The sequence below is a fragment of the Anopheles darlingi genome, chromosome 2 (genome assembly GCF_943734745.1).
Source record: "Anopheles darlingi chromosome 2, idAnoDarlMG_H_01, whole genome shotgun sequence".
Lineage (NCBI taxonomy): Eukaryota > Metazoa > Arthropoda > Insecta > Diptera > Culicidae > Anopheles > Anopheles darlingi.
In genome coordinates this window covers 41649403-41666902 of record NC_064874.1, presented here as the reverse complement: position 1 = coordinate 41666902, position 17500 = coordinate 41649403, and the positions used below count along the sequence as shown (strand labels likewise).

Here is a 17500-nt window from a genome sequence, read left to right as displayed (position 1 = left end):
ACTGAAGTCCCCTCAGTGATTGAGATCATGTCCACGATGCCAACCGAGGAAATGGTAAGCACAGAAACGATTCAAACGATAGTATGAGGGTGACTTGCCAGAAAGAAGGGGTGTAACTATTAAGCATAGTCCTTGCCACCAATTTAGTCCTTGTCTGCTCATTCAGGATTCTAGCTAGGCCCTGAACTATTTCAATGGCATTGTGTTCATAATTACTGCTACTAATGTAAGGGGCTCATGATAATGTTTGACTAATTCCCATGTGTTGTAACTGGTTGCATTCAGCTCCCACGCCATGTGTGGCAGACCAAGTTTTGCCTTCTTCAATGGTCCGATAGCACAATAATGTTGGACGCATTGACCAATATCATGCTTTTTTTAACTTGACCGGAACTACCGCAACTGTTGCTCAAGGACTCCGTGTTCGGAAGCACTGATCTGGAATGTGGGTTAAGAAGCTAACTAATCTAACAGTTTACCGTGCGCGTATATTTGTTTCCTCATTGCTATTACTTTTGTTTTCTTCACACTTCCTCTTCTGATTCGAATCTGATGCAAATACTCACCACCCATTCCCAATTCACGATAACCGTACGGTACGGGTAGACATGGAGGTACTTCCAGGACCAGAAGCGTATTGTCGATTTCGTACTGGCATTCAATAGTCAGACCGTTACTGATACGGACCAGATCGCGTACGCCAAGCGCATGCTTTTCCAACAGAACCTTGAGCAAGAAGGTTTGCAAATCGAGACGGAGAGCTGCCAACGGATACACTTTGTGAAGATTCACGTCCCGGAACAGGTGCTGTCGCAATACTGCGAGTTCCTGAAGACTAAGATGCCGATGAAAAAGCTAGCGAATCAGGACAAGATCATCATACGGGATTTCAGCATCCAGAGCATGTTAGACTGGCTGTTCTGCTGGTCGCTACGTAACTCCAACCGCATCCACCAGGACATTTTCAAGTCATCCGAGTACCGGCTGCTGTACGAGTACTCGCGTAATAAGCCATACCTGTTCGATGACCACGACCCAAACTTCTTTACGCCAAGCGTTCGCATCGCGGTGGTTAACTTCATTCTTAAACGAACGTCCTTCAGTGACAACCAGAAAAAAAAGAAGTACATTGGTATCCAACGGCTTATTGAAGATAAGGTGTACCTGGACGCGTACCCGTTACATGACGGTTGCACCGACGTAAAGTCAAGGTGCCAGCGAACGCTACTGCTGCAGAAGTGGGCTTCGATCAAAAAGTGTGTCAAGCCGCAGCCCCTCGATCATATCAAGGAATACTTCGGCGTCAACATTGCTATGTACTTCGCCTGGCTCGACTTCTACACTCACATGCTGATACCAGCGGCGATCGCTGGACTGATATGCTTCTTCTATGGATTATTCACTTACGGGAATAACTGGATGAGCCGGGAAATCTGCCGTGACGACAGCACAATTATGTGCCCTCAGTGCGCCGAGAACTGTGATTACTGGTATCTGAACAGCACCTGTACTATCTCGAAGTTCGCTCACATTTTCGATAACGATATGACAATTTTCTTCTCCGTCTTTATGTCTATCTGGGGTACGTAGCGGAATGGGGAACGGTCGAACGTGATCTATTCTCCTGCCTGTCCCTGTCCCGCTCTATAAACGTTGCTGATCTTTTCCTGTCTTTTCCGCTTCCAGCCACCATTTATCTGGAAATGTGGAAAAGGTATTCGTCGAAGATACAGCACCGCTGGGGCATTACCGAGTACAGCTCGAAGCTGGAGCCACCGCGACCCCAGTACCTCGCGCGACTGGCCGACGTAAAAAAGTCGTCGACTTTCAACGTTGTCACCGGTACCCACGAACCGTCACCACCGTTTTGGACCAAAAAGTTCCCCAGTTTTGTCTTCAGCTACTCAGTGATCTTCCTCTGTGTAAGTCAGGTTGCGTACCGGGGCGCATTTCAAAAATTCAGATATAGAAAAACTGAATCTAGATTGTTTTATAGATGTTACTGACCATTGCCGCCGTATTCGGTATCATCGTGTACCGCATGTCACTGATGACCTCGCGCAACATCTACGGCGTACAAGGTTCGCCGTTAGAGAAGCTTATTACATTTCCTGCGGTAACAGCGACCATCAACCTGGCCTTCTCGACCTTCATCTCTTGGCTCTACAAGCACGTGGCCGTATATATGACCAACATCGAGTATCGGCGAACGCAAACCGAATATAACGAAAGTCTCAACCTGAAGATCTATCTGTTTGAGTTCGTTAACTATTATAGCTCGATTTTCTACATCGCGTTGCTGAAGGGCAAGTATCCCGGCTACCCAGGCAAATACAGCCAATTACTTGGCCTGCGACAGGAAAAGTGTAGCCCGGGTGGTTGCTTGATGGAGCTGTGCATTCAGTTGGCTATTATCATGATAGGCAAACAGGCAATCGCTGCAGTCAAGGAAAACATCATTCCGTTCCTAGTGCAAAAGTTCAAGGAGTTCCGAAGCGTTCTCTGCATCAGGGTGCAAGATGACGAGCAGTTGATCTCGTACAATCAGTGGGCTAAGGACTTCAATCTTATCAACTGGAATGATCGAACCCTGTTCAAAGAGTACTTAAAAATGGGTATGGCACTATGTCCTTAAAGCTTCTTCTTCTATGATTAACTGTTTACTCGATCTCTCTCTTTCTCTATCACTTTGCCGCGCGTATGTGGCTTGCTTCTGATGGTTGCAGTCATACAGTATGGTTTCATTACGATCTTTGTGGTTGCATTTCCGCTGGGACCACTCTTTGCTCTGCTGAACAACGTGTTGGAGACGCGGCTCGACGCGAGAAAGTTCCTGCTTTACTACAAACGTGCAGTACCTCAGCGTGCACGTGATCTAGGCATCTGGTACAATATTATGCACGTTGTCGGGAAGTTGGCAGTCATCACTAGTGTCAGTTGTAACTAGTTTAGAAAACGTACCGGCGTTCCATAAACTGATTATTACTGATTTTCAGGCCTGCATCATCGCCTTTTCCTCCAACTTTATACCTCGGATGATGTACAAGCTCACGGTGAGCTCGACAGGCACGCACGAAGGGTTCATCAACCATACGCTCGCCTACTTCAACGTGGCCGACTTCGAGGATAACGTTGCACCTTTAACGAGCAAGTATTCAAACGTCACCATCTGCCGATATTCGGGTTATCGGAACCCACCTGACCACGAGCAGCCATACGAGCTGACCACAATGTACTGGCAGATACTTGCGGTACGGGTGGCGTTCGTTGTGATCTACCAGAACCTGGTTGGCTTCATGCAGATCGTGTTGGCGTGGGCTATCCCGGACGTGCCGGAGTGGCTGCAAGATCAGATCAAGCACGAGCGGTATCTCACGAACGAGCACATCATCGAACAGGAAAAGCTGAAGATGTTGAATATTGCTAGCGCTGCCAGCAACAGTGGTAAAGGAAACGAAATCATCGTCAATCACCGCTCTATTCCTTCCAGAGAAGTCATGACAGCTATAGTGCACCACGTCCCTTCATCTGACTGTTTGTCCAACGGAGGATACGGAGAACGATCCATTCGCTAAGTTCTATCCAAAGCATACTTTACTGTTAAATAAAATTACAAATAATAAAAGCGTTGAGCAAGCCAGTGGTTCATATTTCAAATGAGTTGCTAAAACCGAACACTCCATTTTCGTCACATAAATAAGTCTACCAAATCTGGAACAACTGATTGTCACGAAATGTGATGATTTTTCCCTTTTTTATAACAAACACTCTTCCTGTCTTGTCTTATCGTTTTCCTGACCTTAGGCACACAAGATAAAAAATATCGGCGAGAAAGCATCACCGACTGGCGCCGGCAAGATTCTCGTTTGATTCATACAAGGACAATGATTCATAAATGTTCTATCGAATTGGCAGAGGTATCAGTGATGGTTACTCACTAGTAAATTTACGCTTTAAATTGACTATGGAAAATAACAAATATTTCAGTAAAAAAAATATTTTTCCCGTTTTTCACTAAAAATGCGAAAGAAGCATAAACTTGTAAAGTCCCCTGCAATTTTTTCCTCTCCATGTGTTAACTTTACATCCGCGAATAATGATGATCGTATAGCTGAAGTGACTAAAAGATTAATTTTCAATAAATGTTCTTAATATTTTCAATAATGTTGTAGATTTCTTCAATAATATTTTTCTTGTGATATGGGTAATCACTTTTTAAAAATATTTCGAAATGAACAATGTTCAATTTTTAGAACTTCAAAACAAATTTCACTACCATATCCTCATGTAATTGAACGATCTGTACATAAATCGTAAAGTGGATTTCACATAGGTGCAGGTTTTAATAAACTAGTTTTCCTTACTGTAGGTTGGAGATAACGATCCTTAAACGATGTAGGCGTACCACCAAAGCATAGTGGCTGAGCATAAATCGCCACACGCAGATTCTTTTGTACGTAAGCCTCACGACCACAAGCGCAATTATGTTAACTACCACCACCAACGTATTTTTTACAGCAAACAGTGAAGGAGTGAGCAGGACAGTTTTGCAGCCTTCTCGTTTCCTTGCATTAAAGGAGTTTTAAAAATTGTTTTAATAGTATATTGTAAAGTGAAATTGTTAGCAAATAAAAATTATCTGGTGGAATCTTTGAATTAATCTTGCACTGAAATAATGGATTGAAATGTGCGTTTACAATCTCCAAAAAACATGCTCACAAAGCATAAGGGTGCATAAAATGCAGGGATGCGGTTGTTACCTCCAATGCTAGCAATTTTCTATACCTCATTACCTCACCACAGAGGGGGTTCGTAAGTCGGTCCGATGATCGGGAATGATCTTTTGAAAAGAATCACTAGCGCAGCATAAAACATCGACCGCAGCCACTAACACACATAGTCTGAGTGTGTAAAAGTGTGTGTGTTTGTGTAGGGTGGCTGTAACCGGCGATTCATCTCCGTTTTAGCAGCATCATCATCATCACTTTACCGAGAACCATCGATCCGTCCAAACGCGCCCGTTTATACGAGGCGTCGTGCCCGTGCCGTGCGTGCGTGTCGTGGCTGTGCCAACAAGGGGGGTGAGTGCTAGCGTGCGTACCTGCGCCCACCGTCATCGCCGTCGTACTTCGTTCGATTTCACCCTTTACCCCGTTGCTGGCTGCATTCTATTGGCAACACGCAGAACATCTCACGAAACCACGGAGCGTTGCAAATCCGTCTTTTTTTTTTTATGTTTAATTTTGACGACAACGACAACGGTGTGCGTTTGCGATATCGTGCAGCTGTGTGTTCGTGTGTGGGGTGTGGGTTTTGTGGGTTTCACCTTGGGCTGTGTGGTTTGCTGACGACTTATCAACAGGTACCGCAGAACGACAACGTCGACGACGGTACCAGATGTCGTTAGGGCGACGCATAGCTCGCCACGGCTCGGCACAGCGCGGTCAGAGTCAGTGAGGACAGCTCGCAACAACGGACATCGTGTCCACCACCCACCGCCTCTTTCTTGGCTTCGGTTGAACGTGAACCAGCGAGAGCCAGCAGCAGCGCGCACAACACCCATTCCGTGTTGGCCGCTTTCGCATTCGCCATCGTCGTCGTCGTAGACATCGTAGAGCCCTTTGCTCGAGAAAAACCCACCGCGAGAAGAGGAGCAACAGTCATCGTCGTCGTCGTCGTCGTCACGACCGCGATCCGCAGCTCGCTTGGTGTTGTTGTTGTTGTTGTTGGAGGTGCTTCAGCCCCGCGATCAGCAGGCCAGGTGTGACGGTGTGTGAAAAGAGGAAGTGGAGGTAGGTGCGGATGAACGAGATCGCATCCGACCCAGAAGATCAGCAGAAACACCGGATTGTGCGCGAAGTGTGTGCGAAAGAGCAGCGGACCGAACGAAGTAGGAAGCCAAAGCGAAGAAAACAAACAAAGCGAACGTACGAGGAAGTTGTCTTTTGATCGAACGGTCGTCCCACGGTGTTGTGTGCGCGCGTGTGTGTGTGTATGTAGGTGTCCGGTTTGTGGACAACCCCGTTCGCATCCCGTTTTACCACCCCCCCTGCCTGCTGCTTTCAAGTGCAGTTCCAGTCCGCACAAAATCATCCCGTGAAAAAAGTGAAATCGAATCCGGAGATAATTCCTACGTCGTCTCCGTCGTGCGTGTGTCTATCCCTGTGTGTGTGCGTTTGAAAAACAAAACAATCGAACACACACACAACGAAAACGACTTCGAACAACGACACGCGGTGGTGGGTTGTGAATGCAACGCAGCAGCAGCAGCAGCACCGAAGTGGAGTGGAGTGGAAACGCGAAGAAACACCAAACCACCTTTCTGCGGTTGTCTGCTGTCGTGTGTTGGTGGTGGGTGACACGGAACTTTGAGGCAGCATAAACGGGAGGCGCATCATCATCATCATCATCATCATCACAAAGCGCAATCCCCGGGTCCATCAACAGCATCGCCACCGTCCAGCAAAACCCAGGCAAAATGTTGAAGAACAAAGCAAGCGAGGAAAAGATTGACACGCTGCTGTCCAAAAGTCAAATACCGATCATCGATCTCGCACACTGTGGTAAGTAGAAAGGCCTTCTCCACCCCTCCGGGAGGAGGGGGCGCATGGTATGTGCATGATTTATGGATGACTCACTCTGACGGCCCCGTGATGGTGAGAAGGATCAAATGATGAGGGCTTCGATCACCTCCAGACGAGTGCCATTTATTAGCACTCATTGCCGGCCCCTTCCACTGTGGTTGCTAACTATCGCGCCTTGTCCACCAATGCGCGGTGATCGTGTGATCGATGAACGGGGTCAGCACCCGCGGGTTCTCGAGGGTTCCGGGGGTGCTGTGGTTTCTCGTATGCAAATTGTAATTCAATTGACCCTCTGTAGCGCTCACCTCTCTCTCTCTCTCTTTGTAATGGAAGCTGCCACGCTTGAAGCCCGGCCAATTCACCGCTCGGACGGACGAATTGACGTTGCGTGACACGACACCGTGATGCGAATCCAACGCGCCAAAACGGGCCAAGCCCCAACCGAACGATCGCTCGATCGCGATCGTTGGCTGATTGATGATTTAATTGACCTGCATCATCAGCACCGATCAGCGCCGCCGAGGTTGTTATGTAAAGTGCACCAGAGGCAAATGCGATCGACGACGACGACGTCGACGCAATCGCGCCGTTCCGCTGTCGCACCGACACTCGAAAAACCGCAGACGACGAACTGATTCATCTCGCGTTCATGGCCGTTCTTCCTTCTTCAACCACACACACAGAGGGAACACCGATGATCATTTACCAGCGAAAAACCATCCATGAAAGAGGTGATCTTGTCCGCGCAGATGCGGGGGTTTATCCCATGCATCGGCACCGGTGACACTTTGGTCGCGGTTGGCCACGCGCATCATCATCTCGGAATATGTGTCGAGGGAATGGTGCGGGAGGGGGCCGAAGGTAGCGGAAACAAAGCGCTATATTTTGCCGCTATCCAGGTCATTGCCATTGCAAAACGCTTGCGGCTGGTCCACCATGAGGATGGTGATGGCGCACATGGTAACACACGGTGGAGCGGCGGTTGTGGTGCCCTCTTGTCGCCTCTACATCATCGCTCATTCGTGACCGGCGTAAACGGCCAATCCAATCATTAAATCAACAAAACAAACGATAAGCAGCAGCCCCAGCAGCAGCAGCAGCAGCAGTACCTCAATGCTTTTGCAATCGCTCGTCGTTGCATAGAGACTCGTACGAACGGTTGGCGCTACGCTGCCGCTAGACCTTTCCCCCATCGGACAATGAAGATCAAAGGATTTTCGGATAAACGAACTACCGATGACCCGATAGCCCGATCGCTCACTTTTAATAGGTTCATCATGCACAGTAAACGCAAACGATGGCCGCGATAGGTTGATTTGTTTACTACGATCGATTCGATCGGGTCGCAGTCCGTCCATTAGCTGACCAAGAACGGCCCCAAGGCGTGCTCGTTTCGTTAGTGTAGTTCCATCCAGTTTGCGTCACGCGTCTGCGATCAGCCGATCACGATCGTTTACCAGCTCATCATAATCGCCAAACACGTGAGCAGCGTTCCCCGTTCCGTTCCGTGATGAGCACCACTTCCTCCCCGGACGCTCTAATTCGAGGGCGCTAAAAAGAAATTGGCACATTCGGGTGGGGTGGGTTGTTGTGGGTGGACCGTAGGCGGTATGTAGTTTAGTAATTTTCGTCAGTTTTCATGCCCCGGCTTCCAACCGTTGTGTGTTGTTCGGCAGGCATACAGGGCACAGGGCTGCGCATTGCTGCAAATGGAATTGTTTGTGTCGGGTGGCCATCGGCTGGACCCGTGTCGCGCTGGCCGCCACCCCGGAACGGACGCCACAACAACACCTGCGGTAGTTAATGCGCATTCCGCGTTCCACACAGCGCAGCGGTGGGTATTCTCGTCAAACTGGTTCGCCCGCCACAAAGGTACTGGCGCTACGTTGTCCCCGGGGCCGTTGCATTGTCTAAAACGAGGCGCCTCTCTATTAGTAGCCCCGGTTGCCTCGTTGATCTACGACAACAAAGGTCGTGCCGTTTTCTAATTGCCGTCCCGAAAACGATTTGTGTACGGTCAGCAATAACAGAAATTTAAATTTGTTTTGATTCCTCCGCCACATTTAGCTTAATTTGATTTCCTTCCCAATTCCTAATGGGGAGGACAATGTTTGTCCGCTCATAAATGCTGCCTAATGTTGTCTAAACAACTCAACGATGATCACACTTTAAGTGGTTCATCGTTTTGCTTCCCACTCCATGTGCACTTCGTGTGCTTCCATTAGGCAAAAGCCAATTTCCCGGAGTTGCACCTCGCACTTTCACTTCCTTTTTGGCGAGACACTGCAACCGAGGGCCTGCAGGTGTGTTCCTTCTCCTTTAGCAACAGGCAGCATGACAGCATGATTGGAGCTAAATCAACACCTTCAACCACCTTCCCCTTTCGCTGCTGGTTCGCCCTCAGGAGCGTTGCAACGTTTCCTTCGCACGGTTTGCAATTCTCTGGAGTTTTTTATGACAACCTCCCACCGCCTCTTTATTTCCTTTTTGATCTGGCACACGGTCATATCATAAATCACTTCACCATTAGCGTGACATCCGCCATCTCACCAGCTGGTGGTGGTGGTGTTGGTGGTTGATTCGGAAGCACGACAGCAGCAGCAGCAGCAGCAGCTGTTCCTGATATTGCTAATCCCCTGGACCCTCGAAACCGGGTGTGGAGCTTGAGTGAAAGTGTAAAAATAAGGCCAGAGAAGGGGAGGTTGGGAGCCGCTATTCGCTTTTGCTAAAAATATATCTTATCAATCGCGCACTCCACCCCAAAAGGCTTCAAAGAAAATCCCGTGCGTTGCGGTGGTGTGCGTTTCTATTCCTCCCCCTCGGTCTCTACACGTTTTTATCAAATCCACGACGCCGACGGAACGCCCCGCCCCGCGGTGTCTTATCAGCCGACGCGACAAAAAGCGCGAAACAAAACAGCTCCCCTTTCGCGCGGTATCGCGCTTGAACATCCTCTTGTTCTTCTCCCACTCCCGGGCCCCATTCCCGCGGGGAGTCCAGCACATTCCTGAACTTTATGCCCGATAACAATCGCTAATCCCAGCTCCAAGGTGGCGGCACTAGATTTGATGTGTGTTGTGCGGTACTTCCCAAAAAAAAAATCATAAACCACGTGAATAAAGGCGCAACAGTGAGGCCCCTCTTCACCTTGGTTGGCCTAGAACATTATGTCGGTCATTAGCCGACATATTGTGCAACACAAGCTCCGCACCTGCTTCGCGCCTGGCAGATCCGGGACCAACAGTGGAAATTTCTCATCCTCTGGTGTTCTATCTCTCTCCAAAAAACAAAACAAAAAAACCACCGGACACCGGATTCCCGGGAATTTGTTCGTCATCCTTGAATGATCTTTGGCCGATTGGGCCGAGGGTAGGTTAATATACTTCCTTTACAGGCCGCGCGTGATAGTGCGAATGCTCGCGGCCGGCCATCCCAGATAATGTGTCTCTGGGTCGCTCGATCCGCTAGAATGGATCCGCATCGGATTAATGATGGTTTTTGGTTGAAAGATTACTTTAACCTTTCGAACTCCGAAACGCGCCAAGGCGTTGATTAGTTTATAAAATGATTAACGAATCACCTCGGTCGGTTATCATTGGCCCCGGGTGTCGCGGTGTCGCGGTGTCCAACCGGGTGGCGTGCATTGCAGGGAGAAATTCGTGGCAAAATTTCTACCAAAAACCAAGACTCTTGAAAGCAACAACCATTCGCCGCCATGTGGACCAGATTGGTACAACTTTAACGGCCGCTTATGTGCGCGCGGTACTGTCCACTGTCGTGCGTCCCGTGGTGGGAACGGCGAGGTTTTAAAGACTTCATTTGAGTCATCTCTAGTTGATTCTTTATCATCGCTGCTCCCCCTCGCTGCCTAGCGCTTCACTTCCGTTTGCTTTGCGCGTTTTTTAAAGCTTCTCTCTCTCTCTTTCTCTCTTCTGGCTGTGTGTCTTATCAGCCGCCGGGGCCGACGGCGACGGTGGCGTTGCCACCACAACACGGCGGTGTGTGTGTGTGCGCGATGAGAAGCGAGCCATGAGATGGTGCCCACTTCCTGCGGTCCCGTCCTTCGCTTTTTTTTTATTGCGCCGGAAATGGCAACCGATGACGACGACGCTCTGCGGTAGTCTTAAATTCCATTTCCATTCCCAGATTTTGCCACGCTGTTTGTCACTTGCGATGTGCCGCAATCGTGACGGCGTGATGTGATCATTCAAATCAAGCTGTCAGCATGTCAATCTTGCGCCGTAGAGGGTAGAGAATGTGTATATCTGGTGGGTGGAGACGCATCCTCGGGCTATCGAAAAGTCGTAAGAGATCGACGCAAGATGGGAATTAGTACTTCCAGTGTATAACAACCCGGTGACAGGTCGTAAACATTTGATTTGGGAAGCCGTTCAAGGAAGATAGAGTGCGGTCGGTGCTCCGAACGTGCGTATCATTTCCGACCAGGAAGCGGTTGGAGTGAAGGGAACAGAAGGATTCGGCAGCAGCTGCATTATGTTTCGTACATCGTAAACGGAATCTTATGACGAACGAATGATCGTTCGATAATGGTTGAGTGTTTCAATTTTATGTGATTACGATTTGAACAGCTTTTAAATATGCTACTCCAACCAAACCTGGATTCCTGATGGAAGCACGAATTCTATATCACGATTACGATCCTGATTTCTTATGTCACCGGGCACCAGGCACCGGCACCTCATTATATAACTTCAGACTTCGATCCAATCTGTCCGTCTGTGCTTACTAGCGATCGATCGATCTCGTCTCGAACGTATAATTGTTGCAATTTTAATGTAACTTCGCCATTGTTCGCCATGTGGATGACGTTAGGTAATGGGAAACACTTGAAACATCTTGTCTGTTCCTCCAGACACCAGACCGGTCACTTTGACAAGATTCTCGAGAGGCTAGTGGTAGGAGGGGAAATACCGGAGATCCCCAATGAATGCACATCAATTAATTCTTTTCCGACATGTTTTTGTTTCGTTTATTGCTGTGGTCGTTGCTGCTGCTGTTGCTGCTGTTGGTGTTTGATGATGGTCCCTCAGGAACGGAGGAATGTCCCATTCGATCGGTAGTGAACCGTGTCGGTCATCAGCTGCACAAGGCACTAGCCGAGAAAGGCATCGCACTGCTGGTAAACCATGGAATTTCGGAAGAGAAGGTAAGTGGACTGTGTTGTGCTCTCACACTACACAAACGTAAACTATTTTCGAATACAAGACCGTCAAGGAAGGTTCAAGTTCAAGGTCTCCGTCTATAAGGCCTTGAAGAAGATGAGCATCAGCTTCTTTTGTATGAAAGTAAAAGCATTTGCCACCTGCCGATGTATGGTGGCACACGCGCGTCATGCATTGTCAGTGTCGTCCAGCATTGTCCCATGGACAATGATTTATCGAGACACAGACACATACGGCATCAACAACGGCATCTAGTGTAACACTACACACGTGACATCATGTCCTCGGCTCCCCGTTGTGCCGTTGCGATAACAGAGACAACTGCAGACAAAAAAACGATGCTTCTACGAATCGCGAAGAATGATAAGCGTGTGAGCTATCCGGTTGCTAGCAGACAACTAGATAAAAAATTGCGCTCGAAAGACGTCAAAAATTAATTTAAATTCCTTTAAAGCCAACCGGTGGTAAGCGTGAGCTTAACGGAGGGATTTACCGTGGAACCGCGACTATCTTCCGGTACGGTTTCGAAGAAGGATTACCACCCAATAATTGCGCATTTACTAGAGTGAAGACGTCAGCGAACGTCGTCGAAGCTAACCCCTTCCTATGCAATCACGCAAATCCGACGTACCGAACGCGTCAACATCAGCAAGCCAAAGTTGACCAAGCAAATGGGGACGTGTCTGTCATCGTCTGCCTTTGTTGTCCCAGCGCAAAACATCGGAATTTCGGTTCGGTGGCGAGGTCGATATAGAAAATACATTCCCTTTCCAGTCGATCACGACAATTGATTGCAATGATAATACCCCATCGCACCTGCTGCCGCATGACAGGTGCACCAAGAAGAGCCGGCATCATAAGGCCAATCCGGGGGGACTCGAATCCAGAAACACCAACAGTGCATCCAGGCACTGTACCGTCGATTTGGTTTATGCGCTACCGGTCTAGACGATAAACACGGGTTGCTCTGATCCCGGGTATCGTCTCGGACTCGGTTGGTAGACGACGACAAGAGCGATGACTACGACGACGACAATGGCTACGCTGTTTACTCAAACTTCGCGCCAAAAAGGTTGGGCAGCTCCCGGAAATCCCGTTTTTTCCGCTTGCTTTTTTGCCCTTTCCTCCGGCCACTTTAGCAGTTCCGGGGATGGGGCTGGCATGTTTTGGAATAATTATCGTTTCATAAAGCGAATGGCAGTCATCTAAATACCATCAAATACCCTATCGGAGCGTTCTGATCTTTGTTGTTTGTCGTCTCCGGGGTGGCGTCTAGCTTCGGGTTCGATGAGAAGCATACGATGCCTTTTGTCCACCAGCTTAGCATGCTAACCAATTAATTCATTTATCCAGAAGCTTAATGCCCTTTTAGAAAAGGAAAACATTTCTATTCTAAAAGCCGGAGCAACATTTACCACTTTACCCTTGCAAGGGCCTCCAGTGGTAAATGTTTGCCACAGACCAATCAGTTCAGGACATGTCGTTGCTGCCGATGCTCATAAATGGTTTCCGTGGGTTTCGCAGATCGGTTTAGCGGCGGCTTGTGGCATTCCAGTGACTTGTGGCGCTTCCGAAATGTTGCCACTTCGCCTTCATTCTCCCAGGCTTTCGTGTTCACCCGTCCAATTACCTAGGTCGCATGTCGCATGGTAGCGCAGTTTTACGAGTTTCACTTACCTCCCGCCCCACCAGGTGAATGGGGTGGTTGTTGCGTAGGGTGGAAAATTTTAATTTCAAAACATTACCTTCCAACCCTCCCAGTCGGCCTGGTGTGTCTCGGGCCTGCAATCAATGGAGGGGATAAGGTAGATGACTGACTAATGCAGTGGTGCCCAACCTGTCGCCCTGTGGAACTTATGTGAAACAATGCTTAATCTATACTACAATACTTAATTTACAGGGTGTCCTATAAATGAATGAAATAATTCTTTATTCAGTTTTCTAGCCTTCATTTTACAATTTCAATTTCATTCTCTAATGTATCTAAAAACAATATCAATCGTAATTTGCTATGTATATTTGTGCCAGAGCAACGCACTCAACGCAAGAGATCCTCTAGTTTTTCTGTGCCAACTGTGATTAAAATTCAAGCGGAAATTGTAAATTCATTTTATTTATTCTTCGAAATCTATACCCATCCGTTCGCAGTAATCTTCATCCAATGAAAAGATTTTTTCTTTTGTCAATGTCCCTTTCCACTACAGTATCTTTCAAGACCTTCTTGGATTTCGGGTTTTTATCAGCTCTCTTAGGTTAAAATTGGAATAGTCAGAATAGCTAGAAACAACTAGGAACCAAATCAGACTGATGCGGTAGTAGTGAAACGATAAGAGTCGAGTTATTGGAATGCAATGTAACATGTTGCATTATCGCGATAAAGAATAAAAGAGCAGATTCTTGGCAAATGTTATACACAGTTCTACTAACACACAAAAAAAATCTGTCCTTCACGATGCAATAGCAGCATATGTAACACTCTATTTAAAACATTTTTGTGTTTAAATAAGTCTGTTACTTAAATAAAAACACTCTGATTCTGCTCGCGAAATACTTACACCTGGTTACCACTGGACCTAAAGGTCGTTCGTCGTCGAGACAATTATCGTTCAAAATGTACTCTCCGTGGCGTGGCGGCGTAGACTCGGCGAAGCACCGGTTTGATCTTGAACCCATTTCCATTCCACTGAAAATGGCCTTCGAATGATGAAGCCTCGCAAAGGGTGCCGTAAACTAGCACGGCGCTTGCACGACAGGCGCGTCACGGATTTGTTTGAAAACAAACCGGCAAACCGATGGTATACCGGCATCGGGGATGGTACACAAAGGTAACAAAAAGGAAAAACAGATCCTTAAAGCACAACCGAGACGAACCGAACTGACTAGCAAGGGGACACCGCGGATCGTGCAATGAATAGGAGACGGGCCCGTCTGCGTGTCTGGCCGGGCTAAAGTTTTTACGATCTTCGCGAAATTGTAGTTGGATTAGTGCCGCCCGCCTCCCCAAAAGGGACAGGACAGGACAGAGACACACCGAAAGGGCAGGGGTGGGTAGTGCATGGTTACTTGTTGTAAATGTGTCCCCGATGTTCGGTTCGCTTCTTCGAAACGACGGATACTTAATGATGCCGCGGGTGCATGGCTGTGTTTACATTGCGCCATCGTTTGTGGTCCCCCCTTGTCCCCCTGACCAAGGCCATTGAACTTTGGTTTCTATTTTTGACATTTTGACTAATCTCTCCTAACTCTCTCTTCCCTGGGGCGGGAAATACAGATGAAGCTCGCGTACGGTCACCTGGACGATTTCACCAAGCTCTCGGATACCACAAAGGAGACGTACCTGCGCCAGGGTGAAACGAACCACGGTTACATCAAGCCGGGCCAGGAGCGATTCGATGGCAAAACGAAGGACCTGCGACACACGTACAACATCTGCACGCTGAAACCGGAGGATGGTGCGCTACCGGATGAACCGCTGCCCGGTTTCCGGGAACACATGTCCGATCTGGCGACGGACTTCAAGCGCCTATCGGCGCTCCTACTACAAGCTCTGGCCGTCGGTATGGAGCTACCGTACTCGTACTTCGTCGAGAAGCATCGTCACATACTGGATGGCGAGGGAGAGAACCAGTCCACATTCCGCCTGCTCTACTATCCGCCACTGATCGAGGACGATGGAAAGAACGAGCTGCTGCGGGGTACTTGCAAGTACAGCCAGCAGCGCTGTACCAAGGACGAGATTGACCTGTCGCTCCCCGAGGACTATCGTGCCCGGGTGCGCGAGGAACAGGAAGCGCTCGAGCAGCAAGAGCAGCAAGTGACACGTTGCGGAGCGCACGCCGATTACGGTACCTTCACGCTGCTTGCCCAAGACTCGGAGGGTGGGCTGGAGGTGAAGCTTCCTGGGACGGATCGGTGGAAGCGCGTTGGCCATCTACCCGGTGCGATCCTCATCAATGCTGGCGAGCTGCTGGCGACGTGGACGGGCGAAAAGATCAGTGCGCTGCAGCACCGTGTGATCATACCGGGCGAGGAATCGATTCGTACCCGCGGCCGTCATTCGTTGGCATTTTTCGTCCATCCTGGTACGTATTCTCTTTCCGGTTTTCCTTTAGAACTAACCACTAATGGGGGCCTCGTCCGTTTTCTTCTTTTGCAGACAATTGCATCTCGATCACTCCGATTGATCTGCCCGCGTCTAGCTCATCGAATTCGCTCGATACGGACGAGAAGAAGGGCGCTAAAGGGCGCAAAAAGTCCTTCAAAACGGCCAAAAACAAGTGAGTACCACCAGGGGACCGCTGGGAATGTCGTTGCGTGGCATGCTAAATAAAGACGGATGTCCCCTTGTTTCAGGATCTACAATGCATATCAACACGTACAGCGACGCTTCAAGGAGACGTACGCTTCGTAGGTTGGCGCCGCCGGGGGCCATCATTTTGTGTCGGTGTGTCCGTACGCCAGTCGCCTGCCAACCAACCTACCAGCCAACCAGCCCACATCAATCGCGTCCCCCATCCGCCGTGTGCTGTGTATTTATGAGACTTAGCCCCAATTTATTCCACCACCACCAATTTCAATATTTGATTCCTTTCTCCTGGTGTATTTTTTTTAAATGAAACAATATAAAATACTATTAAAAACCGAGCCCACCTCTTGTCTCTCGCCTACGTGTTCATTCCATCAGCAGCATTCTTGGTGTTAGCAAGTGCTAGGGAGCTGCTACTACTTTGCAGGGGGTCATATTTTAAATGGTTTAAAAGGATTTATGATCAGCCCTGGGTGGACGTGGGTGCAAGCGAGCGAGCCCAACAAACGGCCACGGCGTTCTGTCCTTGGCGCATTGTCATCACCGTCGATGTTCACAACCTTGCAACGTGAAAACCATTCCATTTGTACGTAATTAGTACACTCAGCCGCATCGTTGTGAATGATGGGTATCACGCGATTGAACGACAAGGGACCAAGAAACGACGGAGTGATAGAGGAAGCCTCGCTGGAAGAGTTGGCGGGGTGGCATTTTTCGGCAAACGAAAACTTTGATTGTGTGCATTGTATTAAGTTGCTTAGGGGGTGGTATAAAGTTCTTATCTAAAGTGAGATCGACCGCGGGTGCTATAAATCATGCGAAGCATTAGACGAATGGGTTATGAAATCATCATCATTATCAGAAAAGCAATTCGGTATTAATTATTGATTAACAGTCAACCTCGCTACAGTTGAGCGAATCATGCTTTAATTCGTCGAGCATGCCTTGCAGAAAAGGTTGAAAAACGGGTAAATCAAAACAGGCCATGTTTACATTTAAGATCTGTCAAAGCCCAGCATTCCGTTCCGGCGATTTTTGTAAATTTTGCAGCCAGAAGGTGAATCCTGGAGCGTGTGATTCCGTTTGTGGTAAGCTAAAAATGTATATTCGATAACGGGCATAGATAAGACAAAACGATAATAGTGTTGTTTCACAGTGGAGAGCTACGTTTAACGAAGAACAGCAGAGGCAAACGGTCAAGCGAGATGGCTATCTGGAGAGCAGCCGGCTTGAAGTGAGTTTCACACTGAATAATGAAATAATGATAATTAACTTTTGACTCTTTACTTCCTCCCCTTCCATTTTTGGCAACTAGTTACATTAATTATTCAAATATTGCCGCCAGCTTGGTACGCAAAGCTCTAAAACCGGAGCTGCGAGCGCAAGCTGCTCGGCGCGAGGAATCTCACATCAAAATGACCAAGTGG

The 17500-nt window shown here is 48.4% G+C and overlaps 3 protein-coding genes across 4 annotated transcripts in view; all 3 read left to right on the top strand.

Moving 5' to 3' along the window:
- LOC125959244 (anoctamin-1-like) overlaps window positions 1-3501 on the top strand; it is a 3582-nt gene extending 81 nt beyond the window's left edge. Inside the window, exons 1-7 of the mRNA XM_049692057.1 lie at window positions 1-54; window positions 607-1582; window positions 1687-1922; window positions 1997-2615; window positions 2727-2932; window positions 2997-3444; window positions 3491-3501. The exon at window positions 1-54 is cut by the window's left edge and continues 81 nt beyond it. Coding sequence (XP_049548014.1) covers window positions 1-54; window positions 607-1582; window positions 1687-1922; window positions 1997-2615; window positions 2727-2932; window positions 2997-3444; window positions 3491-3501 — 2550 coding nt within the window. The remainder of the gene's footprint in view (window positions 55-606; window positions 1583-1686; window positions 1923-1996; window positions 2616-2726; window positions 2933-2996; window positions 3445-3490) is intronic.
- A 1475-nt stretch (window positions 3502-4976) lies between these two features.
- LOC125949352 (uncharacterized) lies at window positions 4977-16411 on the top strand. The gene is made up of 5 exons (XM_049676318.1): window positions 4977-6563; window positions 11636-11751; window positions 15039-15849; window positions 15924-16044; window positions 16121-16411. Exons 1-5 carry the CDS (start codon window positions 6479-6481, stop codon window positions 16176-16178), a joined length of 1191 nt encoding a protein of 396 aa, XP_049532275.1. The 5' UTR covers window positions 4977-6478; the 3' UTR covers window positions 16179-16411.
- A 212-nt stretch (window positions 16412-16623) lies between these two features.
- The window catches only part of LOC125949451 (protein stunted-like), a 1198-nt gene continuing 321 nt past the window's right edge, over window positions 16624-17500 (top strand). Inside the window, exons 1-3 of one of the 2 annotated variants that reach the window (XM_049676462.1) lie at window positions 16624-17161; window positions 17230-17307; window positions 17389-17500. The exon at window positions 17389-17500 is cut by the window's right edge and continues 19 nt beyond it. In XM_049676462.1, the coding sequence (XP_049532419.1) occupies window positions 17279-17307; window positions 17389-17500 (141 nt within the window). In that variant the 5' untranslated portion in view covers window positions 16624-17161; window positions 17230-17278. Of the gene's footprint in view, window positions 17162-17216; window positions 17308-17388 lie in introns of both variants that reach the window. The other variant, XM_049676461.1, reaches the window with a different exon arrangement.